The 26,642-nt window shown below is 39.7% G+C and overlaps 1 protein-coding gene across 9 annotated transcripts in view; it reads left to right on the forward strand.

Annotated features, from left to right (window-relative positions):
* Positions 1-26,642, forward strand: part of itpr1b (inositol 1,4,5-trisphosphate receptor, type 1b) — a 70,990-nt gene that overhangs the window by 33,225 nt on the left and 11,123 nt on the right. For 2 of the 9 annotated variants that reach the window (XM_026307803.1, XM_026307806.1), the window contains 14 exons: positions 6,793-6,840; positions 7,534-7,663; positions 9,144-9,328; positions 15,169-15,352; positions 15,875-16,137; positions 16,865-17,065; positions 18,308-18,418; positions 18,911-19,006; positions 19,078-19,212; positions 19,515-19,622; positions 20,304-20,535; positions 22,858-22,980; positions 25,646-25,821; positions 26,129-26,293. In XM_026307803.1, coding sequence (XP_026163588.1) covers positions 6,793-6,840; positions 7,534-7,663; positions 9,144-9,328; positions 15,169-15,352; positions 15,875-16,137; positions 16,865-17,065; positions 18,308-18,418; positions 18,911-19,006; positions 19,078-19,212; positions 19,515-19,622; positions 20,304-20,535; positions 22,858-22,980; positions 25,646-25,821; positions 26,129-26,293 — 2,157 coding nt within the window. Of the gene's footprint in view, positions 1-47; positions 84-5,838; positions 5,875-6,792; positions 6,841-7,533; positions 7,664-9,143; positions 9,329-15,168; positions 15,353-15,874; positions 16,138-16,864; positions 17,066-18,307; positions 18,419-18,910; positions 19,007-19,077; positions 19,213-19,514; positions 19,623-20,303; positions 20,536-22,857; positions 22,981-25,645; positions 25,822-26,128; positions 26,294-26,642 lie in introns of all 9 variants that reach the window. The other 7 variants (XM_026307808.1, XM_026307809.1, XM_026307810.1 and 4 more) reach the window with 5 other exon arrangements.

Genomic DNA, 26,642 nt, shown 5'->3' on the forward strand with positions numbered 1-26,642 from the left:
AATTGAGCTCCACTAACTCTCTGCCCCCTATACTTTTTCTCTTGCAGCTGATTGCCTTTGATGATGAAATGGATGTGGCTGAGGTTGATCACTTTACTTACTATTGTGATGTAGCTTTGGTTTGTCTCCCACTAACAACATAGATGTGCTTTTGCTGCAAGTAGACTTTCTAGCATCACATTCTCATCTGTGACAACCGTCGGCAGCTTAGTCCATCCCTCCCTGTCGTGTGCCTGCAAAGAGATCACCATGTTAATATGTAGTGTAGTGCTAACATGTCAACACATTTTGCAAAATGCTTGTTTGTTGTGCCTGTATATGATCATGTACTTATTACGTTGGAGTGTAGTTTTTAGACGAATGCTAATTTACTGGCCAGACCCATACAAATTTCTTCAAGTTTATCCAACCAACAAGCTCTTACTACTCCTTGTCTAAAAAAGTGCTTTACAACAGCTGAAACGGTTCATCACAAATTGTTTGGGAATATCATTCCTGGAATTTCTGTGGTGGGACAGAGTAGTATTTTTTTTTATCTAAAAAAATTTTAACTATATAGGCATATAGAGATGTTTTTTTTTTTTTTGATCAGTGAGATTATATGACCACCACTGTTTATTATTATTTCTAAATGTCCTGAAAAACCTTGAAGTTCAAACTTCTTTTAGGAGATTTTAATACCCTTTCTACTCTACAGAATATGTCTGAATATAGATCAATGGTATTATTATAGAATAATCTGTGATAGACTGGTGATTAGTTCAGGATGTACTCCACCTCTAGCCCAACATCAGCTAGGTTTGGCTTCCTTGTAGATGCTAATTTTTCAATGTGATCCACCTGATTTTAAAGTCCCTTGAGGTAAATTTAAGTTGACTTGATAGAGCAGTTTCTGTTTTTCTGGTCTCTAAGTCTACATGTCACACACCCTCCTTATGATGGATGGTGGTGAGAGAGCATATTCTTCTTCTAAGCCTTTTGCTGCCGTTAGAAGAGCAGGTGCGAGTGTATAATTAGCCAGGGATACTCCATCTAACAGATGATAACACGGGGCCAAGCTGTGTGTGATGGTGTGTATGTCATGCATGTGCATTGCAAAAATATGTGTGTGGTCATGACCTGCGGCCTTAAGGAAGTGGATAAAAATGGTTCATCATTTGTGTTTGTGACAGTTAATGGAGTGTCACAGGGATTACAAATATGGGTGTGACTACAGAGGAACCATATCTCACATATCGCTGCTGATTAATATCCCAGGATGAGTCCTATCTGACATACTTCTGTTTATAGGTTTTCTTTTTATCCCTTTAATACCCAAGAGGCCTCCACAGAATCCAGGCTATGTGTTTTTTTTTTTGTGACCTGCTGGTGACATTTTGAGAAGGTTGCACTGTGTGGCACATTTGGCTCTCCAAGCCTTGCCAAATGATTAAAAATGATAGTATTGCATAATTGTACTTTATGTGTTCTAAATCAAATTTAGCAGAGCTGTTGTTCTTTTAAAACAGGTTCAATAGCATTACTGTTGGCTGACTCATGTTATGTTTTTCACTCTCTAATTTATAATATTGATGATACAGAAGTAAAAAAATATGTTTAAAAATTACTTCCTGCTGAGATGAGAACATTTTATCCTCATTTATGTCTGTCTACACTGGCTGTCTGTGAGTTTTAGAATCAATTGTAAGACTTTAAGGATACCTTTAAAGGCACTGCATAACCAGGCTCTCTGGTACATGTTAGACAAGTTAGGTTCCTTATGTGTCATAGGGTAGACTGAGATTCATTCAGGGCCTCTGGATGTAATCATCTGGTTAACAACAACTGAACTCTTACAGACTGTTCCTAAGCCTTAGAACCTGATCTGAGTAAATCAATGTAGCCAAAACTAAATCTCATTTTTAATATATCTGAAGTCTTTAAGTGAGTCAAGTGCCCTTGCCTCTTTATGCTTTTTGCATTTGCTTTTATTTATCTTTGGAGTATTTCACATTTCTATGGATTTTCATGTAAGTGCAGCTCAAGTTTCTGTCCTGCAACTTTCAACCAAAGCAAAATTTTCATCAGCAGATGAAGTTGAGATTTGAGCACTATAGATGTTTCCATATCATTTCATCACTTTTAGGACTTCTTGTCTTTAATAGCTTTACGTTATGTCTTGAGCGCTGACGTTTAATAAAACAGTTTAAATTCATGGCTACTAGGTTTTTTAGATAGCAAGTCCAAAACTGCACTCACATGTTAACACATTCACCTCAGTGACCACTGAGCAGACTCCATTCGCTGATGAGAACTGGTTGAAAGCTCTGGAATAAGGCTAGTAAGTGGACCTTGGTTGTTTGGCACCATGCATCTTGATATTTTCAATCTACTCTTGAAATCAGTAAATTAGTCAAAATTGAAAGTACACATTTGTCAGAGCAAGAGAATCAGTGCCAGCAGGAAAATACTAATGAAGTGTGGAAAAACTAGACGACGGTAGATTAGTCACTTAACAGAGTGGCGAGTGCAAGGGAAGTGAACAATGATGGTAGTTGGTGAAATGAAGAAATTGTCAGAAAGGGTCTTTCCAGAGTTTCCAGGAAGCAACATGCCCTCATTTTCTCTCTTACGTCTCTTCTTATTTTCCCTCCATCCTCCCTATATACGTGTTGCTTGTTACTGTAGCAATGGAAATCCCCAGCTTCCATTAAAAAAGGGCTGTTCTATTCAGAGACCCGTGCCTACCTACAAAGAATACACATGTTCCTTAACCCCTAGCATATGTTGCATAACACTCCTTTATGCACAGACTCATCAAGGACAGCATGCAGTGCCCTCATAGACATCTAGCAGGATATGTGTGGATATCATTCAGAAGACAGGCAGGCAGTAACGCCAGATTTCCCTCAACAAGACAGCAAGACATGCTGCCATGATAGCTGTTTTGTAACCCCATTTTAACCACACTCTCTGACCTACTACAATTCCCCCTCCCAACTCCCAATCAAAGGTCTCCTGGGATGAGTGTACAGTAGCTGTTGGTTTAATTACTGTGTGACAGACATACCTCTAGTTATTGCATACCAGGTCTGTGGGTTGGATTTGGCTTTGGGAGTCTGATGAGAGAGTGGGATAAAATGGAGTGACAGTTCACCCATTAGGGATTATCTCATTCTTCCAGAAATAGAAATGTGATAAAATACAAGCCAGAGGAAAACAAGACACAACCAGCCTGCCACTCTCATTGTGCCTGATCATATCATTCATCAGTGTACGTGTTTGTGGTTCCTTCATGTGTATATGAACATCTTTGTTTGTGAGACTGAGAGAGGTTAAAGGGCTCAGATGGAGATGAGGTCTCTGTCTTATTCTGTGATGTAATCCAGTTTGCTGAGGATGGGGCTGAATACGTAACCGACACAGTACATGAAGTGTGGGTTATATAAGAGATTGTTTCTATGCAGGGAGAATATGGTGATCTGTATTTCAGTGAGGGTGTATAAACATGCCTTTCAGGCTCTCTGTCATTTTTGTTGTTTCAGCCCATCACAATCTCCTCATTATCTTGATCAAATATAGTTTGTTTAGCTAGATTTGAGATTTCTTTTTTTTCCTATGCATTTTTTGACCACATCACTCTGTTTACAAATGTTGTTTTTCCATTTGACTTTCTCAGCTATGCATCTTCTCAGTCTTCTGGTTTTCTGTAACTTTACTAGCAAAGTGTCCAGCTGTTATTCCCCCCACTCCCCACATCTGGCAAGTTCCCTCAGATAGACTCCACTTGTCCTTGTATATCCTCCTGCCTGCTGCTGTAGGTGAAGCCAGGAGACTCTGACCTGCTGTTCTCATCTCTGTCAACTGGGGGAGCTGCAGACGTTCCTCGGCAACACACAGCCCTGTCCCAGTTTCCTTAACTTAATGTTGCACGATTCTTGGGCTTTAGCCAGCTCTCATGCAGCAGTTACATAACAGCCAACAATCTTTCCTTTTCTTTTCTTTTCCCCTTTCCTTTTTTTGTCCTCCTTTCCTGGAATTTTAAACTCTCCACTGATGTGTGACCTTAAGTGGTAATTGGCAATAAAAGTGTAGCACAGATGTCTTCTAGGAGGGGGTCGCTAGGTAGACGAGGCATGGGGAAGTTAAGGTTTTACCTTGGGCAGTGAGTGTGCACTGCAGCTAGTGTAAGACCTGTTTGTGTGTATCTGCCTCTGTTACAGGGCAGAGCAGCAGTTTTATATTGTCAGCAGAATGTTGTACAAAACCTTCCTTTTGATTTGTTTTCTTTCATTATAATGGTCAATTTCCTCCATGACTTAACAGTGAGATGAAGTAACGCAGTGTTCGCTGTGTTTGTTTGTTTTGGCATATGGGTGAAGTCACTCTGTAATGTTATTCTAAACAAAGGGATGGCTTTGCAGCGCCTCAAGAAAGAGAATCTCTACAGACATACTCGAGAAAGATGCGGCATCGAGATTTTTTTTTTTTTTTTTTGATCAGTGAGATTATATGACCACCACTGTTTATTATTATTTATAAATGCCTTGAATATCATTGTGTTTGTCCGACATTGTCTCTGTAGAGGTTTTATGACACATTCTGAACAGAAAAAGAGAAGGAACTGATGCTATGGAGTCATGCTGTTCAAGTGATATGCCTTTTCATAAACAAGAAAATTAAAAATGAGATTTTTGAAACAAATTGGGTCACATTATGCATGTGGCAATTATGTTCCACCACCCTAAAGAGCGGTTAAATTCCAAAAAGAATTGAAAGAGTTTGGAAATGGATGCTGAATATAGCACCAGTGATGCGTGACGCATCACCATTTTTCTGTGGAAATCAATGTCTTGACATAAAAGGAGGCCTAATACCGGGAAATTCCTTTCCAGTTGCACAATTAATCAGCATAAACCAGCATGACTAGGTTACAGCGGGAGACATATGCCAAGGTTACAATAGTTTCTTCAGTCCCTGTGTGTTATTCTGCAATGAAGTGCATTTCTGATGTATTAATTTGACACATTAATTGTTTTTTATAACTCAATGCATCTCTGTCTAAATTAACATTTACTATTACAAGTAAAGTTGCTGATCAGGGTTTTGTTTTTCCATCTCTCTATCATTCAGATTTCAGATTCAGATTGACAATCTAAGACATTGTCAATAGGTAAACTGAACTATATTCTCGTGTGGTAAAACAAGCTGGATTACAAAAAAACAAATTCTAAATGGCTGAAACCACATTGCATAGTCACCCACTATTGATGTGCATATTAGCAGTCAGATGAGGTTGCTTTTTGTTTTTTTTTTTTTGCTTTTATTAAATTAAATTTTATTTTTCTTGCTCTTTAAAATAAATGCTTTGTCATTTAAAAGATTAGTAGCAACACTTTGCAGCAGGAGGTTTAAAAGAAACCACAGAATACTAAACACCACAGGATAGTACTGCAGCCAGTGGTCTATACTGTGGTGAACTTCACACCATTTTTTGTGTATGTATGTGCACAGAGCTTCAGCTTTTTTGCAGCTTATCATTTGTTGCACCATTAAGTTGTCTCCACATAGCACACACTGATATAAATACTTTTCTACATGCTGTGAACTATCCATTATCACCAACATCTCAGAGAGCAACATGTTCACTCGCCCCTTAAGTCATGCACAGTTATAATGTGCAGTTGTGACCATTAATCTTAGTGAGCTGTAGAAAGGCAGAGAGAGATAGTATGTAACAGCCAAGAAGTTTGTTAGACAGAAAAGGTTTTAGGGAGTGTGCTGCTTATGGAAGCAGAAACGTGACTAATTTTTACATCTTCTAACTTTGACTAACATCATCCTTTTATTTCCAATCAGCTGGCACCTTCAACTGAGCCTGAAGTCCCTGCTGAGGTGTGTTTAAGACCCATATTAGTCTGCTGCTGACTAATATGGGTCACAGTGCTGTTCAGAGATCATCTGTCGTATTTATATACTAACTCCATCCATTTGTCCTCAGTCAGGCATCTACTTATCTAAATAGATGTGAGTCACATTCTCCATGTGCCAGTTCTTTTCAAGTTATGCTACATATCAGTCTTTGTATCTGTACCACTTCTCACTTTTCCACTCATCCATCCTGTCCTCTCTCTCCTGCCTTCATTCATCTTACATTTCCCCTTCTGCTTTTTGAGCAAAGTCCAATTTCCTGACCTTCTTTCAGTGGGCTGGGTTATTGTCATGAGTGAGGTGTTTTTCCATGCCAGATTGGTGCTTACAGTTTGTCAGTAGCTCATGGCTCCATCATTACATAATCTGGACAGAGCTTTTTCCCCCTCTTTGTCATGGCTTGTGTTTCTCCCACTCTGGCAAATTGTCATTCTCTTATGCAAATGAGTTAGTGCTTTTGCCACTTAATTGTACAATAACATGCTAAAGGGTAGGAAATTTCACACATTGCAATATGAAGATTGGATATCTGTGTCTTTATACATCTGAGGTTCTGATGGTTATAGGAAATTTTAGATGTTTTAAATATTCTTATTACTTTACTGTATGCAGGTAAATGATCTTGATGTTAAATGAATACCGGTCCTCCCCTGCATGAAGCCTTGCATGATTTTGGTTAAACCTCACATTTTTATTGACACAACCACTTCCTCTTAACTGCATGATCTAACTTGAACCCAATTTCTCATATGCTAGTAAAGTAAATCATTTGCACTTTATTAACTCCCTATTTTGTTTTCTTTTCCATATTACCTTTTCTGGGAATGTTTTTCAATTTTCCTCTTATTTTATTGCTTTCTGCTAATTCATCTCACCTTTAAGGAGCTTGATCCCAACCAACCACAGAAGCAACTGGAGGATCAAAGGAGGGTAGGTACTGAGTTTGGTTTTCTGTGGTCTGGTCCAGGCTCACAGCTGTCTGACTGTTGTGATGCCCTGACAGTTGCACTTGTCCCCCAGCATGGCAATCACCAACTTCCCTCAGTTACATGAAATGTAACACATGAGGCAGATCAACAGATGGATGATAACACTGATGGCATGTGTCATGTTTGGACCTGTGGGTGACTGTGGTGGTCTGATTTAAACCTAATCAAGATGGGACAACACTGAATGTTGGCATAGTGTGTCCTGTCAACATCACTTACACAGGGCAAAGAGGCCAAAGGTCAAATAAGAAGATGGTGTGCATTTTGACTTCTACAAAGGACATCTTATTAGGTTTAGACTAAAAGGCTTTGTTACTCTTCTTTTTTGTGCATTTGTTTTATTTTGTTTTTTTGTAATTATTGTATTTTGCTTTTATGCACACACAGTTTCTATACATTTGGTTTGATTTTGCACTGAGGTACTCTAAAAGGTCAAGGCTCTTTTTTTTTTTTGTTACATGTAACTCTAAGCATTTATAACCTTATATTTTTACTTTCTGATGTGAGCTTCAAAACGATTAAGTGTATTTTTGTAGCCCTATACTCCCACATTAGATCAGTTACACTGACATTGGGTTCCAGCTCATTTTTTTGTAGTGTCCCTTCATCTCCTAACATCCGTTCTGACCAATAGGGAGAAGCTCTGCGACAGATGCTAGTCAATCGATACTATGGCAATGTCAAACCTGGCCAGAGGAGAGACAGCCTCACAACCTTCAGCAATGGTCCACTCACTCCTGGAGCTCAGGGAAAATCACCTACAGGTGTGTGTATTGGTGCATTGTCACTGTGTTTGTGCTCATAAAGATAAGATGATTTTGAAATGATTTACTTTGGGGAAACTGGGTCAATATTAAAATGAGGAAATATTGCAAAGGTTACAATAATGCTGACAGCAGCAATATGATACCCATGATAAAATAACTGAAACATTTCACCCAATTAAATTTCATAGGAGCAAAATTTTTCATAATCCCTCTCTATGTGAAAGAAAACCTTGCTTATAAAGAAAGAGAGTTCCAGAAATGTTTAACCAAATGTCTTAACGTCATAACCAAAGTTCAAACATCTTTCCCATGGATAAAGAGAGAGAAAGTGTTCTCAAATTGTATGGAGGATCTTCTCATGTTGTAAATGTTTATATTTAATTTACACAGATTACAAAGAATACTCAGAATGACACATGCCACAGACAATTTCCCCAGGGCAGTGGTAAACACGAGATAGCTTTCAAGTCTGTCAACGTAGCCCATCTGAATCATATTTTTCATTTGCAGCAGTAGATTTTTTGTGCATATGTACATTGGGTTGACAGCACAGAAAGTCAGACTGAAACTGAAGCAGCCTTTCCAGCCATCTCAATTGAGACTGACATTCACAAACTTAATAGATTGTTCATGAGTGACATTTATTCATTCCAGTTAGCCACTCGGTTCTCCTCACAGAGATGACTTATTGTTCATCTCTAATAATTTAGAGTGGAGAAAAAGAAATGAGCTCTTATTCACAACCACTGGCCTTGTACTCTTTTTAGCCTCACTGCCCCTTCCATGGCCGGCAACGGTAGCCAGTAGCAATAGGAGTTAAAAGTCCCTCCATGGATTACAGACACATCTAATGTTAAACTGTTATTTATGTACTCATGCTGAATGGGCAGAGCAGACACGTTCGCATACTTCACAAGCAAGACTTTAAATATCCTCTGGACTCTTCCTTAAGCCATTATAGGTTATCATTTTTATGACTACACTGCTCATTTGACTTCCTTATACTCTCCAAAATCTAAACTATGTCAGAGGTTATTTTTTTGTTTTTATTTTTATTTGTTAATGAAATTGACACATGACCAAAAAATATGTTGATTTTTGTATGTACAGCTGCATCTATGTCATCCACACTTGTTGCCATTTTTTCTGTCACTGTTTTGCCTGAATGTAGCAAGCCAGTGTTAGTTATGTATGAATATGATGTCCCCATTCAGACCAAAATGAGTAAGAAACAAATCTGAAGTGTCAGCGGTGATTGAAAACAGACTGCCAGTCCTGCTATGTTTTTTCTCTAGCTTCTGTATTCTGAATAATAAAAACTAATGCTATTAGCTGACGGCAGTAAGTATCCTACTCTCGTACTTAGAATAATAAACCCATGATCAATTATATAACCTGGTTGACATGTATCACCATAAGTATAGTATAGTATAGTATAGTATAGTAGATGGTAACTATTGCACTTTTCTGCCTAAAGTTGTCAGCTCTGGGGTTGGAGGTCGAGGGGAGCTGAGTTTGGCAGAGGTCCAGTGCCACCTGGATAAAGAAGGGGCTTCTGATTTGGTAATTGACCTTATTATGAATGCTACTAGTGACCGGATCTTCCAGGAGAGCATACTGTTGGCTATCGCACTGCTGGAGGGAGGAAACACAGTCATCCAGGTATGTACGGGTTATAACACGAACAGTGCAGAGGAGGGTGGGTGTTGTTAGGTGTTAATGAGATCACACATTTAACCAGCAATTAAATTTAACTACTGAAAGCATTCCTTTCATGAGCAGAATCTCAACAAGTCAATGGCGTCACAGGTGTTCAGTCTGTGCTGTCAAGAATTTTAGCTATGGCCCTGGAGCTCCAATGCTGTCAAGAGGAAAAAAATTTAAGTGTCTGAGAACCACTTGGGAAAATGAAAGCTACTCGGTTGTTAGCGTAGCAACCTGGACACATTTTGAAAGCTACACTTCACAGTCGGGGGCAGAAAGCATCCTGCCGTGTTTGAACTTATTGACACTTTGTGGTGTGATAAAAGGAAAGTTTAGGCAATAGCTTTGGAGGAGAAAGGAAAGTGAGAGGAAGAAGAGCAGTAGTCTGCTAGGAGAGGCCCAAACTGTGCAGCCAGACATGCCATTGCCTTCTCACAGCCAGCATGGGGTTGCTATGGCAATGCTAACTCTTAGCAAACCACAGGGCAAGCAGGTAGAGAAGGGAGAAAGCTGCTGTGTTTACAACTGCGTTATTTCAGCTTTGCATGGAGTTGTGTGCACACACATGCACACCTATTTGCCTGTGTTATACTGGGATATATGGGGTATGCATGTCTCTGTGTCTGCTTGTAAGATGTCTGAGTCTATTCTGGTTTTGTGGTCTGCAAATGTGTGTGCTTGTGTGTTGTCTTGCATAAACAGGACTGTTGCATAATAGACTCTTATTTGAATAGTGTCGCTACCTGACAAGGCCTGCCTCCCCGGAGTGTACACAAAGGCACTCACATGACTCCTGTTACATAAGCTGCTGCCTGCTTCCCAGCCTGGGTGTATGACGTCCTGAGAGCTGGGCCTTTTAGTATTCCAACCGGACTTTTAATTGAGTCATTCTTTGCTAGAGAAAAGAGGGCAATAAACAGCACACACGAGAGGAGAGACTCAACAAATCTGAGGGGTGCTGTGGTGTTACCTGAGGCAACATGACTCCCTAAAGCCTCTCTCAGGACAAATCTCCCTGTCTGACTTGTTGATCTATCTGTCATTTCATTTGCTGAATAACCTTTTTGAAGTCGAGGCACAGTGAAGAAAATCAGCCTCCACTGGTGAGGGGTAGCCTGTGGATGCATTTTCCACCACACCAGAGTGTAGATGTTGTATTTTATTTGTATGTATTTATTTATATACACTGAAATATAAAATGATGCATAGTTTGTGAAGTAGCCATTAGTCATATATATTGTACCATGTAGGGAAAAGTCACCAAAGATAATTACAGGGAATCTACAACAAATGTCAAAGGTCATCTGGCTCCTTCTGAAGAAAGACCATTTTTCTGCTTTATATTTGCTAGAAAAAAAAACCCTTCAAAACAAACCAGTGCAGTTTGCTGGCTTATAAAATAATTAGTCCCTATACTAAAAATGCTTCTTTATTCAGAATTTTACTTGGGTGTTTTTCTCCTCATTTGGCACAATGAACAAGTGAGTGAGTGGACAAGTAGGGATCATGAATGGTCCAGAGTGAATTTACAGGATATCAGCGGAGGCATCACATTTGCCTGTCTTACATAATGATAGGTTGCCTGCCCCCTTTCTAGGACAGAAGGGTTCTTGTTTTCTAAATGAAAAGCAGGACAAAAACATGCCTACAGATTTCTCCTAGCAGTCTGTTTGTTTTTGAGGTAATCTAGGGTCACAGTCTAGCCAACAGCATTTCTGGGAAAAAAAAAAACAAGTGTAAGGGAGGGAGATGGAGAGCTGTTAGTTGGCTCCAGAATAATTCATCCAAGACTCGGGACCGGACTTGATATGATAGGGTAAGATTCTTAGTGAACACAAAAAGAAATGGGTCTGAATCTAGCATTTCCTTGCTTTTGTAAGGTTTGTGTAAGAGTAACACAATGAACACATGCAGGAACATCAGGTGAAGAAAATCAAAGCTTATAACCTGAGTTGCAGTATTCATCCCTTTCTTGTTTATCTGTTTACTCCATGCTAATAACTGAATTTCATTATCTGTTCATGTTCTTTTCAGCCACACACATGTTGTTCAGAGACTTCCATTTGGCTATACTAGCAGCCTGCACAACAACAGTATGAATGTCGTGGTCTGCTTAATGCATCATAACTCAAATGCAGGCCTGTTTGAAAAGGTACAGCTATTACCAGTGCCAGCCAAACCTTCTAACCACAGTGCACTTATGACTAATATTAATATTAATTAAATGTTTTCTCTTGGAACACATAACAGCACAAACTTAAATAGTCTGTCATTGTCTGTTGTGTTTTAACAACAGACAATGTACTGACATTCTGGCAATGAAGAAGAAAACTCAACAGTTAAAAAAGAAACCTGTTAGAAAACAGTTAATGCCACACTGCTTATACAATAGCATGCACATACTGTACATCAAACATTAGTTATTAGTCTATATTCAGTAATGTGCATTAAAGATGCTGCGCCAGCGTAGCTCATGATGGATAGATACATGTTTTGAGACACGTAATGCCCACATCATCCAAGTTGTTGTTCAGTGATAAACAGAACGCTAGTGTAACTTAAGCAGACACGTAGCACACATAGTTTATCATTGCATAAATCTACTCTCCTGCATACTCATCTGAGCATACCATGATCACATGCACACAGGATATACTTAGAAGCTAGAAGGCTTGTTCCAGAAACAGCACTTAGAGCGATAGAGAGTGTGTGTGTGTGTGTGTGTGTGTGTTATGTAAGAGTAGAAGTGTAGACGCTCTGCTCCTCCCAGCTCCCGATCCATCTATTCAACAGTATCTTAATGACCTCAGATCCTTGACTGTCACAGGGGCAAACAGGTGCCACCACTCTGGTCTTGTTGTGGCATGCCCCAACACTGAGCCCCTTTCAAGCACTGTAACTCCCACACACATACAGCTAACTCTTGGAAAGCTTTAAAAAGATTTTGCAAAATGAGTTTCCGGGCATTAGTGTCATCAACATACCAGCGCTCCTGTAACTACAGCGTGAACATTGGATCGTTCTTTTAAATCCCAGTTTTTGGTTGAAAGAAGTTGAATTATTTCAGTCTGTGCAGCATTTTAGTCATCATCCACATCATCCAAATTATGTTGGTGTTGTTGAAGTCACAAGATACAACTTAGACTTTAATCTAAAGAATCTTAAGAACACACTTGTATAAACATTTCACTTTCATTTTGACAACCTGTCTGACAGACTGGTTAAAGCAGATCAAAGAGCAGATCTCTGTGGTTCCCAGTTGGGCTGTGGCAGAGTATGCCACCTTAGCCCTCCAATAAGCACAGAGATGGCTTTGTCACTTACCCACCAAGGTGTTGGGCCAGAAAGGCGAGAGACGGATAAAAAAGAAAGAGAGTGCTAGTGGTATAAACAGGCCTTACATAACTGGCCAGTGTTGATGCCACGAGCCGGGTAGCGGCTGAAGGGGGAGAAAAGTAAAAGCACAGAATAATCAGGCTCTGCCGCACCACCCTGTTGATTCTGTAGAGTAACAGAATGAATTATGAGTCTATCTAAACCTACTGTGCTGAACATGACTTGCAGCAGTAGGATTAGCAAAGCTCCCAAGAGTCTAGGTTGTAAAGGCCGAGCCACCTCAGGGTGGGATAAATCAGTGACTCATTGGCTGGCTTATTAATTTATTTTATTCAGGCCTGAGATCCAAACATGCTGAGTGAAATTACCTTTAAACTATGTTCTTGCATTCTATAAGTACATGTATTTTTATGTTAAGCAGAAAGCCGACTATCAGTATTTAAATTTAATACTTATTAAAATGAAAACATATTCCCCTATAAAGCTTTTTTTTTCATTAAACAATAAAGTCTACATATATAAAAAGTGCAGTGTTTTCTAAATGCAATCGATAAACGATTGTCTGAAATTAACAAAATTGTCATTTAGACCTGTATGAAACTCATGATCAAAAAACTAAGCAGAGTACTGATTTGAACAAGCATTTCATGCTGGTTTATACTATTTGCTAGTTTTTGATACTCTGTAGAATACACACATTTTGACTGGTATCAGTAAGTCCTGAAGTTTAATACCCAGCCTTAGTCAACAAGTCAGAGTGTAGATAAAGAACAGTGCAGCAATTGTTGCATGCTGTTCATTTTGCCTTCCACATATCTGAACCAAGTGTTGATAAATGTATTTCCTTTGCATCAGTGAAAAAATTGAGTTTTTATGGCCAAAGTCATGAGATCTGTTTAATTTGGTAATCTTGTAAAGCTGAAATCCTGGAGCTGTTGTTTCTGTCTGGAGAAGTCGACCTGCTTGCATAAGTCTAACTCTTAATCAGATCACTGTCAATGAATGACCCTATCTTGTCAACAACATGATGTTAACAGCTTGAAAAACAACCAAGAAGAAACTGTTGCATAAAAGAGAGAAAGACGACTCAGATTTGCTTAATGCATGAAGTTTTCTGCACCCCTCAAGGCCTGGGACAAGTGACTCTGCAGAGGTTCTCACTAAATAGATTTGATTGTTTCATATTTTAAATGATTTTCTATGCAGATTTAACATCTGTGGTATGCAGTATGTCTGCATGTTTTTCACTGTTTGCATGTCTTTCTCTTCTCTCAGAAACTTAACTAAATTGAGCTAATCCTGGAAAGAGTTATGTAACAGGCTTTCAAAACTGCCCCAGAATCTGTGTGTGATAACTGCCTGCATCAATGCACCCCACCTCACCTCACCTACCACTATCAGACCCTCCCTCCTGCTTCTCACACTTCTGTGTGCTGCTCTGGCACTGAAAAGTAGGACAGGGTTTTCCTTTCTCCCTCTCTGCACTACTCACCCTCTGTGGGCTGATGTAACAGGGTTAGAGCTGAGGCACTGTGTGCCCTCACTGTAACCACTCAGCTGATTACAGGTCTTATGTAAGGAAGGATTGTTGAGAGCAAAATGGGACATAACATATGAGCCTGATGTAGGAAAAACAACAGCTCCATGCACACAAGACTTTCTAACAAGACCTGCCTTTGTGTTGTTCCTATACAGATTTTCTTCCTCACCTTGACTTCACAAACCTCTTACTCATGCTTGGGCTAACTATTACTGTTGCAGACATGCAAAGTTCATAAAAGCAGAAATGTGTGGCTTGTTGTAGTCACGCATATGTAGTTAATTTGCAGTGCAAGTGAGCCCAACTATGAACTGTGCAGTCATGCGGGTTTACCTGCAGGTGTTAATGTGTTGTACTGGTATGCCTTTGTGTTTTGCACATGCACGCTAGTACAGTTGCATGTAGAGTAGGGTGTGTGACTGGTTGTGTCTCGGTGTGAATTCAAATCTGGCAGCATGTAAGTCCCCCATCTTGTTTTTATTTTTGCTATTGCTTATCTGTTTTTAAATGTTAACACTTAGTCCTCAGGGTGCCAGATGTGTGTTATGCCCAGGGGGCAGAGAGCAGATAATGTCAAATCAGGTGATGCCTTACAGCATGTTTTCCTGCTATTGTGAGAGAAGCCTTATATAACCGTTTCTAACCCAACCTGTGGCTGTCAGCACTGGGTAAAATTGTAAGATAGACAACAAGACAATGTTGAGACCTGGCTGAAAGACATTTGTTAACAAATGTCTTCTGACTTTGAGCACTTGGTTTTCTGATCAAAATCAATTTTAAAACAAAACCTTACATCTGCATTTTGGATGAACTTTTGTTAAAAAACTTAACTCCCATAATGGTGTATAAACACCTTTACCTGTAAGTGTAAGATTAACTGGAATAATGCTGAAACCAAACTGCTCTCTCTGTTTTTCTGCAGCGGTCATTCTTTCATCGTTTAACGGGGGACAACAAGTCTGAGAAATTCTTCAAGGTATTTTATGAGCGCATGAAGCTGGCCCAGCAGGAAATCAAAGCGACTGTGACAGTCAATACTAGTGACCTTGGTAGCAAGAAGAAGGATGAGGAGCCACCGGACAAAGATGCACCAGCACGCAAGAAAGGTTAGGGATCAGGAGTTTAAGTCCCCAACGTGACACAGCTAAATCATTTTCAAGGAATCACACCTGACTCCATTACACTAGAACAGGGCTGGCCAACTCCAGTCCTCAAGAGCCACTGCCCTGCTTGTTTAACAACTGTCCTTACCCTACCCACTGCTGATTTCCTGGACCAGGTGTGTTCAGCCAATCAGAAGCTAGAAGAGCAGGGATAGTTAAAAAACAAGCAGGACAGTGGTCCTTGAGGCCTGGAGTTGGCCAACCCTGCCTGGCTAGAAGACTAAACCTTGCCTTCAATAAACCACTTATAAATTGCACTTGCAATGTGCAATTTATAAGTAATATATTTTTCTTGTCATTTATTAGAGAATTAAGTTTTCTTAAAGACTTGATTCCCTAAAAATTTCCTCATTAATTTTCTGATACCTGTCACTACATCAATGCATGGCTTTTAATATAAACATTCTTGCTAACACTGTGTCTCAAATCTAATTGTCTGTAATTTCCTCCTACACCTGCGGTCAGTTGAAGATGTGCCACTGGTGGCAGTGGTGACCGAGGAAGTGAAGGAGCAGCTTGTGGAGGCCTCCGCTGTCACCAAAAAGGCCTTCACAACCTACCGCCGCGAGGCCGAAGCTGAGGAGCACCAAGCAGCTGCTGACGGCTCCCCAGTCCCGACGGCTGATAAGAGTCAGGAAGAAGGCGAGATGAGCGTTATCATCACCATCATGCAGCCCATTTTGCGCCTCATGCAGCTTCTCTGTGAGAACCACAACAGAGATCTGCAGGTCAGCCACTACACCGATTTGTTGTCACTGTAGAGCTTTTGTTTTGCCTAAATCCCTCCACCCCTCTTCATGGCCCATGACATGGTGACATTTCCTGACCTGTTTTCTGAATTTCTTTCACTGCACTTGGTTATACAGAAACGAAACCACGTTGAAAATAGGCACCATTTGCAGAACTTCCTGATGCAGCTTTTTCCATATCTGATATGTCTTGTTCTGGTTTCACTATGAGGAGTGTGTTGGTGTTTAGTAATGGCTAGCTCCAGCAACCCAGACAGAAGACTTCCTTTTTGCACTGATTCTATTTACACCCCAAACTGGGGGAGGCCTTCATACAATAACAACTGGCTCTGAGCTGAATCATTCTGTCTCTATCCTGACTCAGTGCGGGTGTAAGAGATGAGATCTTTGGGTTTCTTGCAAAGATGTCGCTGCTGTCTATTTGCATGTTTAAAAAGAAGAAAGAGACACCATTTATATTTTTAATATTTTATTTTTATTTCAGTGAAACAAAGAAAATGTTGGAAAAGTGTGATTTAGACTCCTTATGTTTAACGGAGTGTTTCTGATATGAACTGTCTCTGACCTTTAGTGCTGGATATCTCACCTCAAATTATCTTCTCCTTCACAAAGACATATCACTCACACACATCCATTGTAAGAGCATGATGCCCAACAAAGAAGGATATGCCTGATCAGTGTTTATTTTATCTCTATCCATCTCCAGAACTTTCTGCGCAACCAGAATAACAAGAACAACTATAACCTGGTGTGTGAGACCCTGCAGTTCCTGGACTGTATTTGTGGCAGCACCACTGGAGGTCTGGGGCTGCTGGGATTGTATATCAATGAGAAGAATGTTGGACTCATCAATCAGACTGTAGAGAGCCTGACCGAGTACTGCCAGGGCCCCTGTCATGAGAACCAGGTGATACATTTATTCACATTTTTTTTTTTTTTTTGGACTATCCAATGTGGTTTTATTCTAAGTTTTTATCAACTTAGCCTTGATTTCCAGCTGAGTGACATGTCATTTTAGTAATCATACTTGTGGTTTTGTTATGTGCTACTGTAGTCCTGAGTATTTCCCCTTTCGTAGACAGCTGTCATTCTGAAGTTATGCCTTCACTCGTCTTTCTTCAGCACTGTAACACCAGCCTACTCTGGGCAGCGTGCCTGTGTTTGTTCTTTGGCTTTGTTTAACACTGCTCGGTCTTCTCACATGATGTTGGCGTCCTCTATTCCTGCTGTTGTGGGGTCATTCTATGGCAAGTGTGAAACTAACATGACTTAACAAGCAAGTAGCTAAATGCAGTCAGTGTTTGAGCTGTTTTCCAGTCCTTTAAATCATGATAGAAGAGGCCCAACTAAACAAAGCACTTTGTTCATGTCTTAGGGAAAAGGGACATACAAGTGCTGGAATTATTTTTTGTCTCTGTGGCTCTAAAAAACATTAAAAGGTTTCAAGACACTTGCTCCATCCTTCTGCCCCCTTGGCAAAAAGGGGGCAAATACAAGCACATATATGGTCTTTACTGTTACTGTTTGTCTGTGTTAGTTCTTGTGGCTGCTAATGACATGCGAGACCTGCCATTTGACACTAATCTTCTCTTTTTTGGCCCTCAGGCTGTGTACAGCTCAGTAGCAGTGTCTGTTTTTTTTATTCATATTGTTTGCGATACTCTTTTAAACAATTTTTTGATATTTCATAATGAGAATCACACCTTCCTAAGACCATGCATGCAGCATTTTTGACTTTGATGACAAATATGGCCAAACAGCTCTAAATTTTGCTGATTTGTGCAGGAATCTACAAGTAATTTAAAATTAGTAAAACCCATATTATTAAATTTGCATCAGTACAAAAATGAGGAAGTAAAATGTAAATTTCAAGTGTCTTAAGTTTTGGATTAATTCTTTTTTTTTTTTTTTTTTTTTTTTTAATAACTGAACATACTGGACTACTATACTATTGTGTGTACAGAGAATATCAATAAAACTTAAGCAGAATAAAAATAACATTAGATTTTGGATTTAATTGCTATTTAGTGTCAGTCTTTTTACATAAAAATCCTTGCAGGATTTTCCGTTTATTAATAATGTTGTTGCTTACTAAAATGACTTTCCTGATCCCCTCTATAATTTCACTTACTTTTCATTTATTCCTCAGAACTGCATCGCCACTCATGAATGCAACGGTATTGACATAATCATTGCTCTCATCCTCAATGATATCAACCCCCTTGGCAAAAAGAGGATGGATCTGGTGCTAGAACTCAAAGTGAGTTATTCTTGGTTCATTCAGTGAAGACAGAAAAACCTTTGTTACATAAGAGCTTTTGTTAATCTTTGACATTTCACTTGACAGTATATCATTTTAGTTTCTGAGAAACTCTGGGATGTTTCTGTTAAAAACACAAGAGATTTAGATTATTTAAAGTTTGTGAGATATTCAAATCCATACAAACTGTGCGGAATTTGCAAACTCACTGTACCAATAACATCACTAAGAGGGGCTCCGCAAATCATAATAGCCAGAAATGTGATGACTGAAAAATTGATACACCATTCTCTAGAGATCATCAGGTCAATACATGACTGACTGAAGAAGATCTTGAAACACTGTGGCACAGATGGCAAAACAAGAACATTTAGAATTGAATCTCATCTTTATTAGGATTTGATATACTGCCTTTGTTTAATCTGGAGTTCTGAGGTGAAGCAGGTGAACCCAAGGTGATTCTGTTGCCTGTATTTTCTCATATTTTCTTAGAATAATGCCTCCAAGCTTCTTCTTGCTATTATGGAGAGTCGCCATGACAGTGAGAATGCAGAGAGGATACTGTACAACATGAGGCCTAAAGAGCTGGTGGGTATGGCATCATATCAGATCACACTCTAGTAAGTGAGTGTTATCTCACAGTTTATACATCCATTCAGGTGGAAGTGATCAAAAAGGCCTACATGCAGGGTGAGATAGAGGTGGAGGAACCACAGGAGGGTGAAGATGGAGAGGAGGAGCATTCTGCATCTCCACGCAATGTTGGTCATAATATCTACATCTTGGCACATCAGGTAAGCCACCAACTGTCCAAAAGCTGTGGAAACTAAAACCCATGGGCAAATGCTGTAGCACATACATGGTCTTTACAGCTTCCATTCGACACTGATCTTCTCTTTTTTGGCCCTCAGGCTGTGTGCAGCTCAGTAGCAGTGTTTGTACAAACTATCATTTGTGTTAACAGCAACAATTATACTTATGCAACACACACAACCAGTCCACACCCTGTAGCCCTGTAGTTAAATGGACAGAACATTTTGCATTCAAAGAAAGAATAGAATGTACTGTAATTTGATGGTGTTTGTTGTTGTTTCAGTTAGCCCGTCACAACAAGGAGCTACAGGCCATGTTAAAACCAGGGGGAACATATGGAGAGGGTGATGAGGCCCTGGAGTTTTATGCCAAACACACAGCTCAGATTGAGGTCAGTTGTGAGGTGTATGTCTGAATGACCCTGGAACATTTTGGACTTGCTGCTGTCATTTCTATATTATATTTTTACTTGTGGTTTGGGGTTTTACTGTGAAATATTCACACATTTTCACAATTTTAACCAAGCATCCTTTATAAGATGTCTGTGTGAACTTGAAAGGATTGCGACATGTTTTGGCAGAACAGTTGACTTGAAGCATGTGAAAGAATTTTCCTTGGCCTGCTTTTGAATCTCATCATGTACTTTAATAGAATGACAAGCACCTTTGGCATGTTTTTACGTTGCACTGAACAGAAGGAATGCTGATTGTTGAGTCCGCTGAGCCAAAGTTGTTGGTTCAGTTTTTCAGCCACCTTCTTAAGAACACACGTATTTTATATGTATTTCACAGCCTAGTTTGTACCAATATCCAAGATTATTTGAATCAGTGAAGCTGCCTTTTTTCATATGACACTAGTCTTTAAAAAGACTCTACAGTGTGAAGGTTTATTTTCCACAGTAACTCTGTGTGTGTGTGTGTGTGTGTGTGTGTGTGTGTGTGTGTGTGTGTGTGTGTGTGCGCGCGCGTGTGTGTGCGCGTGTGTGTGCGTGTGTGTGTGTGCGTGTGTGTGTGCGTGCGTGTGTGTGTGTGTGTGTGTGTGTGTGTGTGTGTGATCCGTGGGTTGTGTACAGATTGTACGATTAGATCGCACCATGGAGCAGATAGTTTTTCCAGTGCCCAACATCTGCGAGTTCCTCACCCAAGAGTCCAAGCTCCGTGTCTATTACACCACAGAGCGGGATGAGCAGGGCAGCAAAATAAATGACTTTTTCCTGCGCTCTGAGGATCTCTTCAATGAGATGAACTGGCAGAAGAAGCTGCGAGGTACTCAAGAGGCTACTGGTAACACAAACACTGTTCCCTGTGCGTCTTTCCTCTTAACTCTTTATATTCTAGTGCTTAGTTTACATGCTTTCCTCATGTATCCCTTCAGGCAATCAAGAACACCCCTTAAGAAATTCACATACTAATGGCCCTTTCACCCACACTCCATTAATATCCGGCTAATTACATACATTTGTGTCATGTGTGAGCAGGAATTGGAGACTATATTTCCCTGTAGGTGAATCTGGCAATTCCCCAAATGAACTGAAACTCTTCCCTCCACACCTCTGTGTGATCAAAAGCTATAGCATGCATGAGTACAAAAGAGAGTTTGCCTTTGAAATGAAATACAAATAATTGTAAACTGGTCTAACCACATAATTTTCAGGTATTAGCTTCAGCAGCAGGAGAACAGAACAATATTTAAAGACTGTTTGGATGTTGTCACACTGCATAAAACAGGCTTACTTCAAAAACACTTTGTCATAAAAATGGTATTTTTTCTTTGTCACTATATTTTTTCAAGTATGCACTTTGAAAATCACTTCTAAAATCCATATTTTAACCAGCCCTTGTAAGAACACTCCTCTTTAGTGCTATCAGTAGTGCTGTTTTTCTCGGCAGATTAAAAAAAAAAAAACGCCCTGTCTGCCTGTAAACACTTTTTTTCTAAACATTTTTTATACCATTGTTTTCTGTAAATTGTAATCAAAACACACTTACTTGTCATAATGATTAAAGACAGCGATGTTGGAGGATCCAGGCCACACTGTGCTCACTGTTCTGAACACTGGAGGGAAGGAAATGGAGAAAGCATGTAAATCTTGATAAGTTATCAACTTATTTAATTTGCTAAGATGGGATAACAATGCATGTTCTACAAGATTTTAAAGTGATATCCTTCAGCCAGTAGAGAGTGGTGCGGTTCTGAAAGCATGATGTAGTGTATAGTCCTTGTGGTCAATAATGCAAATAGTTTTTCAAAATGTCACCAAAAAATACTTTACTGTGAAATTTTTGTTGTGTTCCGTTTATCCATATATTTTGTAAAAACATGACTGGGTTGGGTTCCTGTATTTTGTCCTTCTGGAAACAGCAGAATGATTTAATATAAGAATGTGGGATTCATGTGGTCATAGAATAACATCCTTGCACCATCTGTTCTTTTTTGTCTCATGCTATTGTGAGTAATGAGTTTAGAGCTAAAACTTGTCAGTATCAATGATAGATCAGCTGGTGTCTGAGAGATCACATGACTAGAATGTTGTCTGGGGAAAAAGCTATGGACTCAGGGTGAAGCCTCTTCTTTGCTGTAGTTCTCTTTTTTTTTTTTTTTTTTTTTTTTAACTCTGCTTTATTATACGTAAAGAAATCTCTAGTAAACAATGACCATGAGCAGGCATGTTGGTGGACAGATGTATTTGACATGAGGTAGATTCATGGTTGGATCCAGGATGTGGTTTGTGGTTATATGTTGCATCTTCAACCAAGTTAGCAAGACGCTCCATGTCTTTTCCATTTTGACAGTATTAATGGCTCAATGTGCTTCGTCTGCCTGCCAGTTTGGGTTGATGCTCAGTCAGACATCCTTTACTTATAACTTCTAACAATTTTAAATACATTAGTTGCACAAACCATAAAATAATCTTTAGGTCTCTTTCAGCACAGCAAGTCCTCATTGACCTTGTGGCTGAACCTTTGTCATCTATTACAGTGAAGTGGCTGCCATTTTTTAGTTTTGCGTTTTGCTTGAAGGAAGATGTTTTTATATAATGTGAAAACAGATGACGACAACCACCTCCCTTGTATTTGAATGAATCAGCACAGCTGGGGACCATATTGTTCCCCTGGTGCTAACTACTTGTCATGAATACAGTGACTGCTTTTGCTAAAAGTCCCCACCCGCAGTTCTTCTTTTCCTAATGAACCACTGGGCTCAAAATATTGTTGGCCAAGATACTGATCTCTTTAATGAGATCTGTGTAGTCTGTGTGCCTGCCTAAGTGATTGCATGCAAGTTACCATGTATAAACTAACCTAAAAGTGGAAAATGATTTAGTGTGTGAAACGTACATGCCAGTTGTTTTGTGTCCTGGACTTGCCTGATTTTACCTTTCACACTGAGTCTTTGTGCTTATAATGGTACCTAAAGCCACACAGACCCATTCTAATCTTTGTATGATCAATGTTTTCCTTCAAAATTGGGTGTTTTTACTTTTACTGTAAACTAGTGCTTTATGAAATTATTTGACAAATTGTTCTGTGTAGCACAGCTAATGTGATGTCATGATGTTAGGATGTGGCAGTGTTCTTACCACAGTACAATGACCTGTGTTTTCACCTCAACATCCTTCCCTCCAGCCCAGCCCATTTTATACTGGTGCTCCAGGAACATGTCATTCTGGAGCAGCATCTCTTTCAACTTGGCTGTGCTCATGAACCTGCTTGTGGCTTTCTTCTATCCTCTGGAGGCTGTCCGTGGAGGTCAGTCAGTAAACACCATTTATCTTTAAGCTTTTTAACACTTGCCACAAGAATTTCCACATGTGAAAATGGGCAGAGTTCAAGTATATTCACTTTCTCTTCTGTCTATATCCATAAATGACAGTGCATTGAAATGGGCCTGCACTTTTGCATACAAGTATTTGTAGTGGCTGTCATGAGATTAGAAACAGTAAGATGCATTATTACTGTACATGACTATATAGAGCACTGTGTGCTCCTGTGCCTGTGGTTTGGGTGTAGCCTCACACCTTCCTAACCAAAGTGAGTTTCACCACAAGTGGAGGAGTCATGAAAATGTAATCCTAGCTGAAGAGCTGGATCTTGCATTACTGTGCCATCACAAAAGACCAAGACATATTTGTTCGTTATTAGGTCATGACCTGATTAGTGATACCGTGCCTTTAGCGCTAGCACATAATTTGCACATAACATGTTATCATATTTCCAGTCCCTGTCAAGTTTTCTGACACCAGTTTTCGTTAGTTGTCTTCTCCATATGAATCTCACTATGAAAATTGAAAAACAAAACCATATTTACTAAACAGCCTTTTGCTGTCAGATGGCAATTTTAGGAACAATAAAAACCATGTCTGAATCCAACTTCAGTCGGATTATAAAAACTCTGCTCAGTTGAGTTCATTACTGAAAATGATGATGTCATTTGTTTTTAACTTTGATATTTCTGAGAAATCAGTGCTTTATTTGTTTGTTTATAAGAAAAAACATCAATTGGCCCACCCCAAAGCATTTTAGAAGTCAGTGCATTTCAGATATAGTTTTGTGAACAGGCAAATAACTCTGTGTTGTCAACTGAAAATCAACAAAACTATTTATATAAAATAAACCACTTTACCAAGATTTACATTGACCAAAAAACACAAATAACTCAGCTTCTTTATAGGCTCTACATATTTGAGCTTTCCCACACCATATTAACCTGGGGTCAGACAGTTTCTGTGATGTGGTCTACGTTTACAGATTTAGGTTAGTAAAAACTGCTGGTGTTGGGTCACAAGGTGTAATAGATTACTCACTCCATTCAGAGGGAGATGTCTAGGCATTGCTAATCCCTCCATGGCTGAAGGTTTTTTGTTTTACAAACTAATGAAAAGTGACAGAACTGAGTGTGTTTTTTACGTGGAGATTCAGTTTTCTGCTTGTTTTGCTGTCTCCTATTCTTTTCTTATTTTTCAGTTCTCCTTAAGGGCAGTATTTGTGGGGATGTGAAAAGCCACAGCCATTAAGGCCTCCATTGTTCCAGTCCAGAGTAGCAGAGAGAAGACACACATTGTGATTCACATAAACTTTCAATTGTTCAGTCTGGGGTCAAACGGCGAGGTCCCTTTTGTTTGAACTTCCTCACAGCAGTATAGAAGAGACAAAAAAAAGAGGTGGTTAGCTTAGCCCCATGTGGTTTCCACTGTCAAAGGTCACTAGAGAGTTCACTCTAGGGCACACAAATCAGCACATGATGGGTTAAACTGAAGCCAGTCATCAGGTGACAGTCACTGTTAAGTTGCTTTATGGTGAACATTTAATGTCTATATGGATGCACAGACTCACATACTTACGTTGTGTCCAGGATTCATTTGAGCTCAGATGCTTCCTGTTAATATTCATGCTAAAGTCTTCTCAACTTTGAATAAACCAAGCTACTTCATTTCAGCATGACATGCATTTACTGCAAGTTTGACATTGAGTCACATTTCTGACTTTAAAGGCATGCTTCCTTGGTGGATTGAATAGAATGTCATTAAAAGTCATTAAGTCCCCTTCAATATTACTGTAGTAGCTGCACAACTCACTCATGTCTGTCTGTGGATGTTTGCTCTCTGTCGGGGCAAAACACTCCACAGTCTCTGTGGACTCAAACCCAACTGACACTGAGTGAGAGGTGGGGTACACTCTGTACAGATCACCAGTCTATTACAGGGCTGACACAGACACTCGCTCACATTCACACCTATGGGCCTCTCTGTCCTCATATATCAGAACAGTAAGCAAGTAAGAGAGATGAATGGCGTTCATGGTGTGTGACGTCTTAGCTGCCATGTCTGGGTTGATTGTCAAGTCCAAGCACCGGAGCGGACTGTTACAATGCAATACGCAGGACCATCCCTGATGAATTTAGCTGGAGCCAAGTGTATTTTTAGCCAACCGGGGGTTATGTAACAAGTACCCGTCATGTGATCTGTACACAGAGAGAAGAGAAGAAGGAGGCCTCAGAAGGGAGACATTCAGAGCAGTCTTCTTAGTGCCTTAGAGAAATGAAAGGCCTGACTGATTTATTTTCCAACTAACTGGAAAAAAAAAACACACACACACACAGAACTACTTCTTAAGGGGATGGCAAACTGCTTGCTTCATGAATGTAACAACAGGAGGCTTTTTCTTCCAGTGACACATGGTGCCAATCAATAAAATACAATTCCCAAATGCAAGCTTCAAAATTTTCTTTCTTAAAAACAATCATCTTAAGTCATAGTGAAGCATTTGTGTACATTTGTAGAGTATGACGTCTCACCCCTGAGTGACTGAATTAGCCTCTTGTAAACATGGTACAAAGAGAACAATATGCTCATTCTTCTTCAAATAGTGGTTGATGATTGGAACTCCTCTCTAATGTGACGTCTTTCATCCTCAGGTACCCTGGAGCCCCATCTCTCTGCCCTGCTGTGGATGGCCATGCTGGTGTCCTTGGCTATTGTAATCATTTTACCTCAGCCTCATGGCATCCGGGCCCTCATTGCTTCCACTATCCTGCGACTGATCTTCTCTGTAGGCCTGGAGCCCACTTTGCTCCTCCTGGGAGGTTTTAATGTAAGCATGCCTCACTAAAGGTGATACAAATTCGAACAGAACCCATGCAAAGGCTCTTTACCAGCAGTTAGATGGCTATCTGGAGTTTGCCTTGATACATGCCAAACAATAACTAAACATCATGGCACACAGCAGGGGAATATGGGAACTACCAGTATTGCAGTGCAACATGCATGTCAACCCACTGGTTTAACTGTTGAGCATTATAGCTGCTAATAGAAATGCCCCCTCATAGCTATTAGGTGTTGATCTAAATTGTGGTAATTTGAAATGCTGCATGTTATCAACATGTTTTGTTGTTCTCTAGTTATGTAATAAGGTCATCTTCCTGATGAGCTTCGTTGGGAACCGAGGAACTTTCACACGTGGCTACAAAGCCATGATCATGGATGTGGAGTTCCTGTATCACTTGCTCTACCTGATTATCTGCACCCTTGGGGTCTTCGTCCATGTCTTCTTTTACAGTTTACTAGTATGTGAGCACACACACAAAACATATAATTTTAACCTTTTATATACATTTACACCTTTGGCCAGAGACACCCAAGCTAGTGGTATACTAAAGCCAATGTCCAACTTATAGAAATGAAGATGGCGCAGTGTATACTTTCATTGCTAATTTGTCCTATAATCCAATAGAACATGAGATTAAAAACAAGATTTACAGACCATTTGATTGTTTAAAAATGTATAGATATTCTCTACCAAAATCATTTAACATGAGATGCTAATGTTTGTAAGGAAAGTCAATGACCCAAACAACAAATGGGTTCTTTGTCCATTGTGGCTTTTATTTGCCCACATGTTGACATTTACATGCA

This window comes from Mastacembelus armatus, chromosome 5, assembly GCF_900324485.2.
Source record: "Mastacembelus armatus chromosome 5, fMasArm1.2, whole genome shotgun sequence".
Lineage (NCBI taxonomy): Eukaryota > Metazoa > Chordata > Actinopteri > Synbranchiformes > Mastacembelidae > Mastacembelus > Mastacembelus armatus.